General features: G+C 42.3%; 1 protein-coding gene across 2 annotated transcripts in view; it reads left to right on the top strand.

The window, feature by feature from the left end:
- NKAIN2 (sodium/potassium transporting ATPase interacting 2) overlaps nucleotides 1-19299 on the top strand; it is a 575343-nt gene that overhangs the window by 280892 nt on the left and 275152 nt on the right. For both annotated transcript variants that reach the window (XM_054173996.1, XM_054173995.1), the window contains exon 3: nucleotides 15530-15610. In XM_054173996.1, the coding sequence (XP_054029971.1) occupies nucleotides 15530-15610 (81 nt within the window). The remainder of the gene's footprint in view (nucleotides 1-15529; nucleotides 15611-19299) is intronic.

Here is a 19299-nt window from a genome sequence, read left to right as displayed (position 1 = left end):
TTATTTGTAAAAGAGATGTAAAAAGGGGTTTGGCAAAACCTATCTTCAGTGAGTGCAGAAAAACCCAACCCTCACAAAGATGTAATCTATTAGTATCTCAGCACTAACATTTCTTCCTACAAAAGGAATGGTGCTTTCAGGGTTCTGCAGGCTACCCATGTAAAACCTTTATTTGGCATCTCTGCATACCGAAGCTCTCCACCTCCCTGATAAGCAGGCACCATGCCACTGAAGCAGATGGGCATAGCTGTAGAGAGCCAAAAGACAATGTATGTGCATCAAGTGTGGATGTTGGTGGCAGGCTTCCCAGTCAGTGATGTCTTCACGATTAAATGTCCCGAGCTTTTTACATCTGTAGTTAGAGAGATGCCAGCCTTACTCCTAGATGGTGTTTGAAAATCTCTCCTGGTTTATTTTTAAACTATAAAGTGTTGCTTGAGAGTGGTTGATCTAAAGGATACTTGCAACAAGAGGCAGAGCAGTAAAGGAAATAATGGTGATCATAGAATCATACGGTACACAGGTTGGAAGGGACCTCTAGAGGTTCCTAGTCCAAAACCTCTGCAGTGAGCAGGGACATCCCCAACTAGATCAGGCTGCTCAGAGACCCATCAAGCCTGACCTTGAATGTCCCCAGTGATGGAGCCTGCTCTACCACCCTCATAGTAAAGAACTTCTTCCAATCTAAATCTACCTTTCTCCAGTTTAAAGCCATTGCCCTTTGTTCTAGTGCTACAAGCCCTTGTAAACAGTTCCTCTCCAGCTTTCTTGTAACTCCCTTCAGGTACAGGAAGGCTGCTCTAAGGTTTCCCCAGAGCCTTTTCTTCTCCAGGCTGAACAGCCCCAACTCTTCCAGCCTTTCTTCATAAGAGAGGTGCTCCAGCCCTGTGATCATTTTTGTGGCCCATGGGAGGGCTGGGGTTATTTAGGCTGGTCATGATACCCTTTTCCAGTCCAAAACTGGCACATGCTTTCACCTGAAACTGAGGTGCAGACTGCGGTTGCAGAGGGAGGAGAGTGAAAGCATTATTTAGGGTATTTGAGATATGCAGTGGAGAGAAGCAACAGGTACTTTCAGAGAAAGAAAATCAGGTACAATCAGAAATGCAATTATAGTAATTTTAGCAAAAAAAAAATTTGGAGGTTACATCATGAATGAAAAAGAGGCCAAGGCATGAACAAGCAGCATTATGCTATTCTTTGATTGCAGCACACTTAGGGAAATAGAATTTGGCCAGTCCATGCCTATTAAAGGGCTGGACCACAAAATTACCTGATTGACTCATCAGCTGAGTCTCAGAACTGGACAGTCCTATTCCATGTCTTATTTTTAACTAGTACTTTTTAATGCAGGTTGAAAGAGAAGGAAAATAAACTTTCCTCAAGATACTCTAAGAGAAGGGTTTTATTTATTTTATTTTATTTCCCCTGAATAATAAACAGCCAAATGCACACAGACCCAGGATAAACCTTCCTGAGGAAAGGCATAATTCATCCAGTAAACAAGATGTAATGTGTGCAGCAGTTTGGGCCAGGTGCCCCCTGCTGTGCCCACATGAGAAATATCTCCTGTGTGCCTAAGAGGTCCAGCCCAGTGGGTGGACACAGGAAACTATGCATTTCATCCCATAATGTCCTGCTCCCTACAAAAGCCACATGTGGGGTCTGGCACTTCCTCTTTTTCTTTCCTCACTGCTACCTGGTAATGGGGGGAGCTGTCTCCCTGCCTTTTGGACCTGGCTAGGTGGAAGGGCAATCTCAGATCTGGCCAGCTGAAATTAGCCTAACAGTGGAGGGAGGGGGGGGGGGTGGGGGGTGGGGGGTGGATTAGAAAGAGCCCTGGGGGGTTTGGGTGTACCCTCAGGTGGGGATGGGATGTTTCTGGGTGTGCTTTGGGATCTCTTTTGTCACTGTGCTTCTGGTTCTCTGTAAAACATTCACTGCTTTTCCATTTAAACTTTCCACCAGGTGGTGGAGTCGCCGTCATTGAAGGCATTCAGGAGGAGCCTGGATAGGGTGCTTGGTTGCATGGTTTAGGTGATTAGGTGGTGTTGGATTAGTTGATAGGTTGGACTCAATGATCTTGAAGGTCTCTTCCAACCTGGCTTATTCTATTCTATTCTAAATTTGCTTTCAGTTTAATAGGTGCCAGGTTGGACTTGATGATCTTTGAGGTCTTTTCCAACCTTCTGGATTCTATGATTCTACCACTTTTTGCAATCGGTTTGAGTTTCATTTCTGCCCGTGGCGGGGGAGGGTCGGCCTCAACCCACCGCAAATGTGTTGTGGTGATTTGGGGAAATTCAGATAGCGATTGATTGATGATTGAAGAGGCTATTTTTAGAACAGTACTTCCTTTGAATATGTGCAGTCTGGTTTCAGTGTGAAATAAATATTTTTTTTCAGAAGCATATGCTCTTTAAATTCTCCTGAGGCAATTAAAGAATGGAGTCCATTTTGCTTTATATGCTCTTTTAGGAAGTGTGATGCTGAGTGTCTGCTTTTAGTTTTCTAAGTTCAGATTTCTTTCCTCTTTTTTTTTTCTTTTTTTTTTTTTGTCTGCTTAAATACATTCAAGACTGCAAAAAGCCTTGCTGTGCTGAAATAGAATCATAGAATCCATAAGGTTGGGAAAGACCTCAAAGATCATCAAGCCCAAGCTGTCACCCAACACCTCATGACTACTAAACTGTGGCACCAAGTGCCATGTCCAATCCCCTCTTGAACACCTCCAGGGATGGTGACTCCACCACCTCCCTGGGCAGCACATTCCAGTGGCTTACAACTCTCTCTGGGAAGAACTTTCTCCTCACCTCCAGCCTAAACCTCCCCTGGTGCAACTTGAGACTGTGTCCTCTTGTTCTGGTGCTGATCTTGCCAATCAGATGTATCAGAAGGGAACAAGGGAAGGAGAAGCTCCTTACTGTGAGGGTGCTGCAACACTGGAACAGGTTGTCCAGGGAGTTGGTGCTGGCCTCATCCCTGGAAATATTCAGGCTGAGGCTTGATGGGTCTCTGAGCAATCTGATTTAATTGGGGATGTCTCACTGAAGGATGGTTGGACTAGATGGATTTTAAAGGTCCTTTCCAACCCAGTGTGTTCTATGATTCTAAGTGTGCTCTGTGGTTTCCTCTATCCCCTCCTTGTGTTTCATTAATGTCACTCAGTCTCCTGGGCAGGGTGACAGTCCCACAGGCATACACACCCTGCATAAAGAAGTTGCATCTAACCCTGTACTTACCATACGATATCATGAAGCTACTTTTTCTGCTCCTAGAACTTTTCTCCATCTATTCCAGTTGTCTTAGCCCCTTAAACAAAATACAGTCTGGCTCCATGCTATGATGGTTCTAAAGAGTTGTGCTTAGCTGGAGTCCCTTTAAAGGTGGTTGCTCTGCAGATCTCCTGTGTGTTTGTTACCTTGAAAGAATGGGAAGTGACCTTTGCTTTCATACTCTCAAAACAGCCACCAGCCTCCCACCAGCGAGGTGGTGAAGTCACCATCATTGGAGGTGTATAGGAGGAGACTGGATGGGGTGCTTGGTTGCATGGTTTAGTTGATTAGGTGGTGTTGGATGATAGGTTGGATGTGATGATCTCAAAGGTCTCTTCCAACCTGGTCTGGTCTATTCCTTATTCTAGTCTATTCCTTAGTCTATTCCTTATTCTAGTCTATTCCAACACAGAGCTTCCAGCAAGCATCTTTGATAACCTGTGTGCTCTGCTCCCCATCCCTGAAACACAAACTCTCCTGGTTTCTTAGCCACCTCCTAGTTTTATCTTTTTTTGTTTTTCCCCCAAAATGTTGGAGTGTTTCAGGAATTTTTGACTATTTGTGCTTTAGGAAAGAGTTCTAAGGTGAGAAAGCACCTGATGGTCTGCACTTATTTTTCCTATGACCAGTTCAACTTTAGCTTCAATTAAGTCTTTTTGAATATGAATACTGAGGACACTCGATGTTTAGGCTTCTCCCTCCTCACTACCCTGTGAAGACATTAATGAAAGCAAAGAGAGGGGAGAAAAAACCTACCTGGGAAGCTGAATACAAAACTCTCAATTTAGCAAAAAATATCTTGTTGTAAATAGCTTAGTTTTAGCGAGGATTTTGATGTATTCACTGAGGGAGATGGATTCCCGTTATAAATAGTTGCAGTTGGCACTCATACTGAGGCATCAATAAAAGAATCAAGATAAATGTCAGTAGAGTTCTGTTCCTAGCAACAGTATCTATTGATTTTATTTTTTTAGGGTTTTGGTGGTTGGTTTTTTTTTGCATTCTGTTAAAATGAACACTGAAAGAATTCTGAGTGTCCTGATTTGTGTTTTTAGTAGAGAATTTAAATGGGCACAGCTGCTAAAAAAAAAAACCTGCATTTAAACAAACTCTTCAATGACTGAATTATAATCAAGACTTTTCTTTTTGCATGCTTCTGGAAAGGCCAGAGACACCAAGGAAACAGCCAGGACATGTGTAGCTCCTCCTGTATGCTGAGCTCTAAAGCAAATTATGTTTTCCCATATTTCCAGTCAGAAGCCATTCTCAGATTCATAGAATCAACCAGGTTGGAAAAGACCTCAGAGATCGTCAAAGTCCAACCTATTACCTAATATCTAGCACTTCCTGAGAACTAAATCATGACTCCAAGTATCACATCCTATCCTTTTTTGAACACCTCCAGGGATGGGGACTCCACCACCTCCCTGGGCAGCACATTCCAATGGCAAATTACTCTTTCTGGGAAGAACTTTCTCCTCACCTCCAGCCTAAACTTCCCCTGGTGCAGCTTGAGACTGTGTCCCCTTGTTCCAGTGCTGGGAGAAGAGACAACCCCCACCTCCTTTCAGGTAGTTGTAGAGAGCAATAAGGTCTCCCCTGAGCCTCCTCTTCTCCAGCCAAAAGAGATGTGATTTTATCTGGAGAAAACCACCTTACCTCCCTGGATGCACAAGAAGCAACGTTTCCACCCAATTGTGGTCACTCAGCAGGGCAGAGAGATTGTTTGTAGGGCTGCCCGAGGTTGAAAAGGGCCAAGAGGAGTGGGCCTCAGGTGGTGAGGCTGGCTTTCCCACTGTGAAATCAGTCACAGATTGTTAGAGGTTAGAAGGGACCTCCAGAGATCATTGAGTCCAACCCTCCTGCCAAAATGCAAGCATATGCAGAGTGAACACAGCACAGATTCCACACGGAGAAGCACTGCTACCCCGCAGTGGGGCTGAGCAGTCAGTGACACTTATTGAACCACTCTCAGGAACCTATACCATCAGTGGAGCCTCTGTGGGGTGGTGGTCCCCAGACTGGGCAAAGGCAGGGAGGAAGCAATGTCCTTGCTTTCTAAGGTGATGTTCACATATTAGAATCATAGAATGGTCTGGGTTGGAAGGGACCTCCAAAGGTTATCTAGGCCAACCTTCTCTGCAGTCAGCAGAGGTATCCTCAGCTAGATCAGGTTGCCCAGAGCTGTGTGGAACCTCTGCAGTTACACAATCTGTTACTGAACACTTCTCCAAATACTTCTTAACAGCTTAGGCAGACTTGTACATAAAAAAAACATCCTTCCATCTATCACTTTTATGCTGAATGCATGGAATTTTTTGGCAGCAGGTTCATTCCATAGTAAGAGTCACTGTGAGGTGAAGCCCCAGGTAAAGTAATAGCAGTTTATGGTAGCCAGTGATGTGTTCATGTTTCCTTTTTCATTTGTAATTCATTGGTAAGATATTCTGGGGTGCTACAAGTTACACTGAAATTTTACAGATGCAACCTGGCAGTCTCCTATGATATAATAATAAAAAAATATCCATAGAAGATAACTTGGAGTCTGATGGATGCAATTTCTATGCTGATCACTATGCATGGACTCTGAGGATATCTAGGGCTTGAAATGCCTAATGTCTTAAGAATCATAGAAACATAGAATTGTTAAGGTTGGAAGGGACCTCAAGGATCATCTAGTTCCAAGCCCCCTGCCATGGGCAGGGACACCTCACACTAGATCAGGTTGCTCACAGCCACATCCAGCCTGGCTGCAAAAATCTCCAGGGATGAGGCTTCCGCCACCTCCCTGGGCAACCTGTGCCAGTGTCTCACCACCCTTGTGGGGAAGAACTTCTTCCTAATATCCAATCTGAATTTATCTATTTCTGTGTTTTTTTTCCAGTCTCTCCAGTCCTATCACTCCCTGACACCCTCAAAAGTCCCTCTCCAGCTTTCTTGTAGCCCCCTTTGGATACATGCAAGGCCACAACTAGGTCTCCTTGTAGGCTGGGTTTGGAAAAATTCTTTCAAAATGTCCAAATGACCAATGATCTTCAATATCATCGCATTTGGATCTCCTCCTTTCCTCCTTTCCTCCTTTCCTCCTTTCCTCCTTTCCTCCTTTCCTCCTTTCCTCCTTTCCTCCTTTCCTCCTTTCCTCCTTTCCTCCTTTCCTCCTTTCCTCCTTTCCTCCTTTCCTCCTTTCCTCCTTTCCTCCTTTCCTCCTTTCCTCCTTTCCTCCTTTCCTCCTTTCCTCCTTTCCTCCTTTCCTCCTTTCCTCCTTTCCTCCTTTCCTCCTTTCCTCCTTTCCTCCTTTCCTCCTTTCCTCCTTTCCTCCTTTCCTCCTTTCCTCCTTTCCTCCTTTCCTCCTTTCCTCCTTTCCTCCTTTCCTCCTTTCCTCCTTTCCTCCTTTCCTCCTTTCCTCCTTTCCTCCTTTCCTCCTTTCCTCCTTTCCTCCTTTCCTCCTTTCCTCCTTTCCTCCTTTCCTCCTTTCCTCCTTTCCTCCTTTCCTCCTTTCCTCCTTTCCTCCTTTCCTCCTTTCCTCCTTTCCTCCTTTCCTCCTTTCCTCCTTTCCTCCTTTCCTCCTTTCCTCCTTTCCTCCTTTCCTCCTTTCCTCCTTTCCTCCTTTCCTCCTTTCCTCCTTTCCTCCTTTCCTCCTTTCCTCCTTTCCTCCTTTCCTCCTTTCCTCCTTTCCTCCTTTCCTCCTTTCCTCCTTTCCTCCTTTCCTCCTTTCCTCCTTTCCTCCTTTCCTCCTTTCCTCCTTTCCTCCTTTCCTCCTTTCCTCCTTTCCTCCTTTCCTCCTTTCCTCCTTTCCTCCTTTCCTCCTTTCCTCCTTTCCTCCTTTCCTCCTTTCCTCCTTTCCTCCTTTCCTCCTTTCCTCCTTTCCTCCTTTCCTCCTTTCCTCCTTTCCTCCTTTCCTCCTTTCCTCCTTTCCTCCTTTCCTCCTTTCCTCCTTTCCTCCTTTCCTCCTTTCCTCTATAATAGGAATTTAACAGCAGAGAAGAGCTGCTCAAAAAATAATGCCCTTTCCAAGATATGATTTTATAGTTTTTAGACCTGGTACTTTAATTTCTAGTGCTAGATTCTGGTAGATTCATGTTGAAATTGAAGCAGGTGGGTAGAAGAGGATCAAAAAAGTACCATTTTAATGGTCACAACTGCCTGAGCAGCTCAAGCTATGCCTTGAGAAACAGAGACACTACAAGAATTCTGATAGAAGGGAAGCATTCTGAGTTCCATTTAAGTGAGAATTATCTCTATGTCATTTTCCTGTTACTTACATTCAATTAGTCATTTCTATTTTGAGCTTTTTCTAATCCCTTCCATGAACAAAAGAATGTTGCAAACAAATGGACGAGTAACATGAGAGGAAAAATATCAGTCCATCTGTGAATATATGCATGTATATGTCTGCAGCTGGGTGGATACCTACTGTGTTGCAGGAAACTGAGTATTCAGATATTTGAAGTTGCTTCCTGCTGGTAAATGTTTCACAACAAAGATGTGATCAAAAGATGCACAGGGATTGAACGAAGAGTGAAGCCAAACCAATTAAATCTCTACTGCTAAGTCAAAAAGAGAAAAATACATATGTCCTATTAAAATCCCTGCCTTAGTTTACTTTCTTTTATACACAAAAATACACTTTTGTTCAAAGGCCATGAGCTTTTATAGATGGATGCAGAAGGAATCTGGGGGGGGAGGGGAAGGGAGGTGAGGGGAAGGGGGGGGAGAAGTAAAACGACTCCAAAAAATAAAATAATTTAAGATTAGAAGAAAAATCTCTGCTCCCCATCTGTAAGAACCAGAATCAGAACAAGAGGACACAGTCTCAAGCTGCACCAGGGGAAGTTTAGGCTCGAGGTGAGGAGAAAGTTCTTCACAGAGAGAGTCGTTGGCCACTGGAATGTGCTGCCCAGGGAGGTGGTGGAGTCACCATCCCTGGAGGTGTTCTAGAGGGGATTGGACATGGCACTTGGTGCCATGGTTTAGTCATGAGGTGTTGGGTGAGAGGTTGGACTTTTGATGATCTTTGAGGTCTCTTCCAACCTTGGTAATTCTGTGGTTCTGTAATGGCAGGAAAAAAAATAATCTATAAAACTCTATAAAGTAGCTGCTTAGTTGCAGAATACTTTGATTCTGCAATTGGAGAATTGGTTCTACAATTGATTCTGGAGTTGGAGCTAGAGTTTTTGTGACACCCTGGAGTAATGTGGTAGATTGACTGAATAATGGTAGCATGGAAGTTCTGTATTTCCCTGTGCTTACTTCTACAATTTGGGCATGCATCCTTACAGCATCCTAGGGAAAGTGTTTATTATATATTTAGAATGGCTACAGTGAGAAAATTCTGTGCATCTTTCTTCTGAAGGCTGTATGAATGGAGAGATGTGTCATAGAATCTGTAAGTTTGGAAGAGACCTCAGAGATCCTCAAGTCCAACCTGTCACCCAACACCTCATGACTACTAAACTGTGGCACCAACTGCCGCATCCAACCCCCTCTTGAACATCTCCAGAGACAGTGCCTCCACCACCTCCCTGGGCAGCCCATTCCAATGGCTAACAACTCTGTGAACAACTTTCTCCTTCCAGCCTAAACCTCCCCTGGTGCAGCTTGAGATTGTGTCCTCTTGTTCTCCTGAGTTGTTCATAGGTTCTTGGAATGCAGGTTTGTCCTTCAGTGTTTAGTGTAGTGTTTGAAGATGGTGGAGTTGGACACCGAAGCAGAAGCTGAAAGAGGTATAAAAGCAATGCAGTACCCAAAAGCAGCTGCATGTTTGTACTTCTCCCAGTCTTTTCTGCTAAAACCTGAGAAGCTCTGAATCTGAGAGAGAGAAAATGAACAAAGGAATGATTCAAGCTTAAGCATTAGCAGACTATAGGAGTGTGCAATGTTCAAGAGCGAGAAGTTCTCAGGAGATGTTTTTTCAACAGACCTTTGGGGATATTTTACATTGGTGATGTTTAAATTGCTTTGTTCTTTTCGTTTATGTGGGGGAAAAGGGAGTGCACATCTGCATAGTGCAGTGCTGCTGTCTCGTTTTTGATGTCACCAGTACAAGATTTTTAATGGCCTCTGCAACGTTGGGAATTTTGCCTTGGAGTTTATCTTTCCAAACAGCAAGGATGGAGCGATCTGACAGATACTGAGAAATGAACAGAGCCCTGGAAGTGGTTTTTCCTCTCAATTGACTGCAATGGGAACCCAGACACTGCTCAGAGGAGGACATCTGCATTGCAGACATCTAAATGTGGGCAGATGGGTACCACTCTGGCAGTTATTTGCTTTGTAGAAATCCAGCTTCTTGAAGCAGAAGGATTTTGAAGCTCTGTCTTCTGAAAAAAAATAACATAATAAAGCAAAGTAAATCCCTGTTGCATGTCCTGGGCCCAGCATAATTCTGGTGCACAAGGAAATGGACACAAAACAGAAGACACAAAAAAGGGAGCCCAGTGAGTCCCACCCAAGCTGTAACTCCATGGCTGTGAGTAGATATAGGGGATCCTGCCCATCATAGCAGTGTGCTAAGCTCTGAGCTGGCCCTTCATCCATTTGTGACCTGATCAGAATGTGCTTCAGCTTTCTTCCTGACTTGTGCTTATGAATCCTTCCCACACCAATCAAGGAGAAAGAGAGTTAATACACTTCTATAAAATACTGGCTTAAAACGGAGCCCAAGGAGCCAGAAAGTTTATGCATAGCCACTGGGAAGCCTCTGGGAAGAAATTTTAAGTAGCACTTGCTTTCTAACTGCAGGCAGTGATTGCTTAAAAAACAATCCCACAGTAATTTCTGTTTGGTAGTGACCAGTTCTGATGTGCTTGACAGTTCAGCAGCTTACAGTCAGACGCTAATTATTAAAGCATAATGCAAGGGAAGTAAAATATCACAGAGGTTTTTTTACCCAAGGGAGCAAAGTGAAGGAGAAAACATTTGTGACAGGCTGAGAACCCAAGGACTTACAATGCTGAAGGGTTAACAAAACTCCCTGATAAACACGAACAGACAAACTAGATTGCCGTTGCGGTTTGAGATGGAGAAGTCCAACAGCTCAGAAATGGATTGTACAAAATCAATTCACATCTGCTTAGAAACAGAAGCTCACAAAGATGGACAGTGCTCTGACACCATAGCCAGGATTGATTAAAAATAAATAAATAAAGCCAGCAAGAAAAGCTCTAAGTCTTAATGATATGAAGAATTCAGCCGAGCAAAGCTGGTGCAAGCTGCAGGCTATGACAATCAACACGCAAGGGAGAAAAAAAATCCTGAGGATTATGTCGTTCTGCAAGAGTTTCCCAGCACATTTAAGAGAGGGAATGAACACTTATTGAAGTTGAACTGGTTGCACAAAGCCCTCTGCTGCCAGGAACGTTATTATTTGTTGTAAAGGCTACTGGTCTTGGTCCTGAGCTCTTTCCACTTGAGGCCCATAGGTAACTGCTGGGCAGGGAAGACTTTCGTCTGGATCACTGAAAGCAGAGTGTGGTTGCTCTTTGTGTTAGGCTGCTGAGAGCAGCAGTTCTGCTTTAAAACAGCTGCTCCTCATGCATTCAATAACTGAATCTCTCCTGGATGCGAGTTTGGCTCATGATTTCTCTTTGGAGTCAGGCTGCAGTGTCTGTCCCTGCTCTATGCTGGAGGCTTTCCACCAAGATGTGGATGCTGATGGATTCTTGATCTGGAATCTCCACCACACTGTGCTGTCCAAAGCCTCCTCAACTCGAAGGTGAATGCCTCAGGCAATGGAAATGGGAAGGAAAGGGCAAAATGCACAGAGCAGATTAAGTTAGAGAACAGTGCTTACTGAGTGGCCACATGAAGTCACCCTGTAGACTGCTGTTGATGCCACCTCAAATGGACTTCTCCCCAGGGAAGTCTGTGTGAGGTGCTTTACTAGTTCCCAGAAGGTGGGAATGAGGCAGAACTTTTGCTCTGTGGCACTGAAGCATTTCGAACAGCCAACACCACAGAAGCTTAAAGCAACTAAACCATGGACACTGCTGTTCAGGAACAGCTGACTCCACCAGACAGTTGTTTCTATTGCAGAGAGGCTTTTCCAAAGGTTAAGCAGGGCTGTAGGCACCTCAAGGACTAGCTGAATGTTACCAGTATGTTGGCAAATAATGCCAAGCGTTCAGGATTCCACTTGTTACCAGATTTGATAGCAGAAAGATAAGTTTGAAAATTCTAAGTGATGCATCTTCACAGACAGAGGAAATGAGGAGAAAATAAGTGGAAGCAAAGATGATGATAGTTGTGGACAGTTGTTACCATGTTACTGGAAAGAGATGCTCCTTCCAGACATGCTGGAGTCAGGGTAATCTTCGAACAACTCAAGTACTGTTGCCCAAATACCATAAGCAAATCACATCTTTAATTATTGTGGCAAATGTAATAGTTATCATTTGTGAATTTCTATTTTTTATCTTGAATGGAGAATGCAAGGGTCTTGAAGTGAAGTATTTTGAGCTTTGGGAGAATCTGAAACTAAACCTATGTCTATATCTAAAAGGAAAATAAGTCAGAAATAACTAATTACAACAAAAAAGTCAGTTGCTTTGAATTGCACAAGTTAAAATCTTTAAAGTCTGGAGCCCTTGTATCCTTCAGTCACTTGCAAGTGTGATTGTAATTGACTCTCATATCCCAAAAGAATTTGGGAGCAAGAGAAATGCCATGTGAAGTCCTGTGGAAAAAAAAAACACACCATAAATGTAAATTTGACATGCTCAGAGATGTCAGAGGTGCTCACAATTTATACTCAAAAGGTATGTGACATATTTCCCCTTCAGGCAAAGTGACAAGAGTATTAGATGTGAGTTCTGGAGACCAGGTTCGTATCAAAGGCAGTTGTGGTCTACCTGGGCCTTTGGTCTTATGCCCTGCAGGATCATTTTTCTATTGGGCTATGGAATTAAGTCTCGTTTCTTTGACCTTCAGCTTCACTGTTAGCAAAATGGAGATAATGAGACTTAGCTTTGAGAGAAGTCTGAAGAGGGCTGTATGGATTCTTAGTGCTGTTCCAAGCACTTTCATATTTCAATGTTCAATTCCTCAGGAAAAATGATATCCTATAATCGTTTGTGATGACTTGTAGCAAATTTTCAAACCTTCAAACCCTATCAAGAACTTCTGCTTATGTGCTACAGCTTTGCAAAGTAGGAAATACTTAAATCTTCAGTCTTAGCTTTCCAGTAACACCTCTTTCCAGTGTGGACTGCCATAAAAACAAGAATGTGTGTTGTCATTGCTGTGTCTCCTGTCAGTATCTCCTGCTTCACTAAGTGTCTGTTCATCAGGGTTCTTGTCTTGTGGATGTGTGACTGCTGTAGCATTGTGATGGCTTCTGTCAGATAATGCAGCTGTCCTGAACTCCCACATATGTCTAAAAAATACATCTACAGCCCTCTGAAGAACTCTTCCAAATTGTGTTTCTAATTAGAAACATATAACAGAGAATACCAGAGGGATTTGTTCATTGTCACAGACCTTCAGAGCTGGATTTCTGCAACAATTTGCTGAAGCACATAGACAACAAGAGGCATTTATGACTGCATGTGATCCAGAGATAAGAGATGTGCCAGATCTGAAGCATCTGAAATAAGCAGTGGGAAGCAGAAGCATCCTTGTATTTCAAGACAATTATACACAGTGTTTATCCACAGAATTCAGGCAGCAAACACTTAAAATAACATTTCAAAAGGAAGCAGTTTGAAACTTATCTGTAGTCCAGTAACAGCAGATGCTTGTTAAAAGAGTGTATCCAAAAGTCAGATGACTTTGCCATTTTCTTGGTGACAGACTAGACTGTGGAAAAGAGAATTTTCTCTTCTTCATGTAAGCATAAGGCTCTCTGCTGGGACAAGCGGCTCCAAAGTGCCTTGGAGTGTGCTGCTTAATGTTCTGTGCATGGGGAGCTTTCTAATCAGGTGTTGCTTAGGTGCAGTGGGACAAGTTGTGCCATGAGCAACCAATGTAATGACACCTTGCTCCCAGTGATTCCCTCTCACATTTTTTGCCTTTCATGTTGACTGATAACAGATGATCTTGCAAATCTTTCTGTATGAGAACTTAGAGTAGCTCTTCCTGTTTGTTTGTAGGCACAGGAGCACAGAAGCAATTTCCAGGAACTAGCCATCACACACAAACATTACTCCTTAAGTTTCATGTCTTTGGGAAGCCAGTCTAAACGCTGTATTTACAATTTTCTCTAGAAGAAATCCAGTTACCATTGTGTGTCAGAAGGAATACTCGTAGTAACTCCATCAGAGTATGTGCATACACTTGTATATAACATAAAGCTATTAAAATAATTGGTAAACCCCAGCAAGTTAAAAGGCTGCCAAGTCAGACAACAAATGCCAAATTAAGATTATAGAATCTACATTAATGTTTTCTTCTCTTTGTCTGATAGTTGTAATGTTCCATGTTACCTGAGAGGCCAGCTGTGCCATGAGCAAGCTGCAGAAAAATGAAATGCTCAATGCACTCAATGTCTCAGAGCTGGGTTAAATAAACCCCCAAAATAATGTGTTAAGACCCTGCATCTGAATTAAGTTCCTGTGTTCTGCTTATTCAGAAGGTGATACAGGACAGAAGCGTGCAGAAAACAGTGTTTCCTGAGGTGGAAAAATAGTTTATCAAAATGTAATCAGTGCAGTTTGGAGAAAAGACAACAAAAGAAGAGCAGGTCTTTAAATACTTGAGAGAAAAGGGTTGGTGATTTGACAGGAGGAAGTAGCCCTCAGCTATGACAGCTGGGGAATCGTGTGGTGCCTCTGTTGCCTTTCACACACATGCAGTGCCATGGGTCTGTGGAATTAAATTAGCAAACATGGAGAATTGAATTGTGCCCAGCTAAAGGGTAACTACAACAGGCATTAGAAATAAAAAAGCATTTGTAGCTCCTAAGGTTTATTAGATGATGGAATCATTTGTCAGGGGAAGTTCTCAAGCACAAACATTAGATAAGAGTATCAATGGTAGGTCAAACTATTACACAAGATCCTCCAGTGTTACAACAAGGGAAATGTAGATTCCAGTCCTAGCACGTAAGGTCTCATGAATACAAAAAAAACCCAAAGCAAAGTAGTGGATAGAAGGAGAGAAGCATGCACTCTATTATTCACATCAGATATGTAAACAAGAAGTTTGGCAACCACCAGCGAAGAGATACTGCTTAAGCATAAATACTTCTCCCCTACACTGTATCCCAAACCCAAAAAATCCAAGAGACTAACTGGCAATTTAAAATAGGCTGCCAGTGAGGGCACTGGATGATTATGAAGCATGTTTTGGAATGCCACAAAGTATATTGCTAGAGGCTGCTGTCATGACCACCCCCCTCCCCCTTATTTTGTAGAAATACTGCAAAATAATCTCTCTCTATATATAGAGGGAGGTTTATTTTCTTGAGGCTCTATGTAGAGGTTGGGGGGTTTTTTGAGACTAAATTCAAAGTATTACAGAATCCAGTGCCTGCTTCAGTTAGACTTTATTTAGTAAGTTATAATAAGCTATATAACTTATTAAAAGTTATTCTATGAATAACCATTTGAATACACAGCTCTGCACTCCTCACATGCAGTTGATATTACATGCCTCTCTTGATCATAGAATCATAGAATCAATAAGGTTGGAAAAGACCTCAAAGATCATCAAGTCCAACCTATCACCCAACACCTCATGACTACTAAACCATAGCTTCAAGTGCCACGTCCAATCCCTTGTTGAACATCTTCAGGGGTGGTGACTCCACCACCTCTCTGGGCAGCCCATGCCAATAGTCAATTACTCTTTCTGGGAAGAACTTTCTCCTCACCTCCAGCCTAAACCTCCCCTGGTGCAGCTTGAGACTGTGTCCTCTTGTTCTGGTGCTGGTTGCCTGGGAGAAGAGACCAACCCCCACCTGTCTACAACCTCATTTCAGGCAGTTGTAGAGAGCAAGAAGGTCTCCCCTGAGCCTCCTCTTCTCCATTTGAAACATGAGATCCAGATGAGTCTCAAATTCAGCTATCAGATGTAGCAACAGTTGTTTTTTATTCTCAGATACAGGGGTTTTTTGAGTATTACTAAGTGCTCACCAGGTTTCTCTAGACTGTGTCAGTGAAAAGGAAGAATTCATTGTTTATTCTGTTTTATATGTAACATTTCTGCTCATATGCACCGTGTTTATAGTCTGTTTTTTGTCTTGGGTTGAACAAACTAAGTTTATCTCAGTTGATAGTGGAATTATTAATGCCCTGCTTCTCTCTTCCTCCCTGCAGTATGCTGTCTGGCTGGTCCTTTGGGTTACGTGGAACGTGTTTGTTATCTGCTTCTACTTGGAGGCTGGGGACCTTTCAAAGGTAATTTACTACTGGATGCATTTAAGCCATCAGCAGTTTGTTAACATGCCTGAGTCCAAAGGCTGTGTTTTGTTCGACTCACCCACTTAACTGTTATTGGAATGAGGGCAGTATGGTGGTAATGTGGAGTATTCTGGATATGTGAGAAATCTTCAATCTAGCCAACAATGAGCATATACCTTCCCTTGCTCACAACAGTAGTGGTATACAGGTTTTAAGAAAAAAAACAACAAAACAACACACCACAAACTCTTTTTGCTTGCCCAGTAAGTATGCAATGCAGATTTCACCTCTATGAGAGGTAGTGATGGTTTCACTCTTACGAAAGATTAGCATCTCAAGGGTAAACAAGTATTTTTTTGGTGCCATTTAGCTTGCTGTTGCTTAGCTGGATTGCTTTCAGGGGTCTTGTATCACAGCATAACAATTGTAAATGGAGGAGGGAGCCTTTCATGAAGTGAAAATATAAACTGAGGTGCCAAATTGTCACTTGGCTACAGCAGTGCCTCTTAACTTGCACTTCTGGTAGGAATGTTGTTATTGAGCTTTACACACAGTCAAAATCCATAGGAAATAAAATAGATTCTCTTAAGAATGACATATTTATAGGGTTTTATTGATACTGTAAGACAACACAGCAAGTGGCAGTTGGTAATGGACTCAAGCCAATATCTCAAACCAAACTTCCTGCTTTCTAAGGCATGCCCAGAAGGCTGGCAATTTGTGGGATAAAAGATTAGCAGTGGTGACAAATTTTTTTGGGTTAATGAGCTTCAACTGAGGCTAAATATTGCCGCCCATGTTGAGTTATGCTCACAGGGTTGTGAACTGACCATCAAGGAGAATCCCATGTGAAAGAGATCGCATTATCTTCTTGACTCAGCTATTTAATTGTTGATTAAAGGGAGTTTAGCCCAACTGTAAATTACAGATGTAATTCTCTGATCCTTTGTGAGTCACTGGTGCGTTATGATGCAGAAAGTTAAATGCAATTACAGAGAGAAGAAATGAGGCAAAGATACTTCCTTACCTGTATTTTCTCTCAAATCACCCTCAAAGTATAATAAGTACTAGAGGCTGAGATATTTCATCTCCACCTATTCTTTTTTTTCCCCCCCAAAAAAGCTGTTGATTTCAAAAGGATTAGAATTTCATTTCCTGGTGGTGTAATTTTCTGCAGGTAAAACATTACCACTTTCTCAGATTTGTACCTTTAGACAGTCCCAAGCTCATCAAAAGCTTGGCAAAAACCCAACAGTAACTAAAGAAATTGAATACAGTATCTTTTCTTTGGTTAAAATGTTTCCTGAGTGTTTCTAACACCTGTTGTACAGTACTCAACCCAATCCACCCTGTTCCCACCTGCTTGTTTCAGCCACCTGCATTCCTAAACGTGTAAATGTTAGGATGCTCATCATTCATGATGAAGTGAAAGGGGACAGGGAGGAAGAAAGGAGAAGCAGCTGCTTGAGCACTGTGTTTTAATGGGTGTAAAAACGGCTGAAGAACACTAGTAAGTGCTGGTTGCAATAAGAATGGACCATACCCACTATCTAAAGCTGGACCTTTAAGTCTAGGGCTGTGTTGTCTAGAGTCTTTCCCAACTAACCATATGGTGCAGGCTTATATTTGGAAGCAGTTACAAATGATACCTCTTTACAGGTGTTATTTGTTCCAGTGATATGATCTGACACAGTATACACAGTAGAGGACATTCCTTCCACTTCAGGTGGTTTTCAAACCAACAGTATTGATAAAGAGAGGGAGATAAGGAAGAGGTCTTAGGAAATGTGTTTTAGAAATAGACACAGATTGACATGAGACATCACTCTCCTCTCCTTTCCTCACCCTTTCAACTGCTAATGGTATATGAAAACTTCCCCACATGATCAAAGCTTCTAGGACCTATAGATATGTGTTTAATGGAAAGATATCCAACTGTGTGGAGGGATAAAACTTCTCTTCTGGTTCTAGATTCCTCAGAGGCTCCAACTGTTTTACAGTTGTAGGCATTCTACAAAATGGATCTCTTTGAGTTTTATGCCTGAGTCACATTCATGTGTCTTGCCCTGAATCTTCTTTATCGTTTATATTTTCACCTGGAAATAACTGCAGCTTCAAATCTTTAATGACACTCTTGTGTATTTCTGTGTGTTTGGAATGGCACATAGAACCTTGAAAAAAAGCTCTGGGTCTGAATCAGTTCTAAAGGGACAATAAAAAATAACCTTTAGGTAAGTACCAAGGGGATGCCTCTGAGGTTGTAAAGCACAAGAGAGAATCCTGCACAGCATGGCTTTAGGAATTGATAGGTTAAAATTACAGCCTAATAATAGTTCAGCTGGGTATAGTTTATTTTTATACATATAATGTATAGCTTTCTACTAAGTAAAAGAAAGACTTTCCAAAAAGTTTTGAGAACAGCTTTTATTCTGTGTATACATGCATTCATTTCTTTCCATCAGCACCTGCTGATATAATGGAGAGGACATATTTCACTTGTTAATATACCTTGTTGCAACAGGGTTGCTAACCTCATCCTTAATTTAGTTATGGGGGCAGAGGTGTCCTATACAACACCACCCTTCTTACAGCTTCTCCTTACTACACTGAAAAAGGCCTGCAAAGGCTCAGAACTTCAGTCTCAAGCTGTGCCAGGAGAAGTTTAGACTCAAGGTGAGGCGAAAGTTCTTCACAGAGAGTTGTTAGCCATTGGAATGTGCTGCCCAGGGAGGTGGTGGAGTCACTGTAGCTGGAGGTGTTCAAGAGGGGATTGGATGTGGCACTCGGTGCCATGGTCTAGTAGTCATGAGTTGTTTGGTGACAGGTTGGACTTGATGATCTTTGAGGTCTTTTCCAACCTGGTTGATTCTATGATTCTAACTTTTAGAACAAGTTAATCATCACTGAAGAGACTGAAGACTCTCAAGGATCATTAGTGAACAGCCATGCAAATCTATTTGCATTACTCACCAGTGGAATCATATAGATCTTGTGGCAAATGGCATCACACAGTATTTTCTGTCCTGGAGGCACAGATGTCTTTGCTGAAACTCTTTCATAGCAAGCTGTAATATTTATGGCTTTGCAACAAAAGTTGGTAACAAAGAGGAAGGGCAGTCACTTATTCTTAACCTTGATTGTTATGTGGATCTGTGAATTCACCTAGGAACTCCATTTCTCTGACTTCCTTTTCAGTATTACTCTTCAATAATATTTAATTAGGCTGTGTTCTTTTGTCATGTTCATTATAAGCAGGGCTTTAAGGCTTCAGGAGTGGTAATATTTATTTTGGCCTGTGGCAAAAATATAGCATAGGAAAAGCCTAACCTCTTGTCTTGAATGAGCCACCTTTGAAGTACACTAGTGAAGCAAAAAGGAAAGCACCTCTCAAAAAATGCAACCTTGCAATGATTAAATACATCAAGAAAAGACTGAAGGAACCAGATTCGGCTATCTCAGGAAAAAAAAATAGGAGCCCCCAATACTTTACAGTCTGCTTATCATTTTGTTTTACTCTCTTCTTCAGAAAAAATACCCTATGTACTTCTGTGGGCTTCAGCTGCAACCTCTGAATAAAGACCCTCAGTACAAATGAGCACTGCACTCATGTAATGAAGAAACAGCAACCTTGCTTTGGGGCCTTTAAAGGCTTCTCTTAACGATGTCTAAGAATGCACAAGCACAAT

This window comes from Dryobates pubescens, chromosome 28 (genome assembly GCF_014839835.1).
Source record: "Dryobates pubescens isolate bDryPub1 chromosome 28, bDryPub1.pri, whole genome shotgun sequence".
Classification (NCBI taxonomy): domain Eukaryota; kingdom Metazoa; phylum Chordata; class Aves; order Piciformes; family Picidae; genus Dryobates; species Dryobates pubescens.
This window is presented reverse-complemented; position numbering and strand designations above follow the sequence as displayed.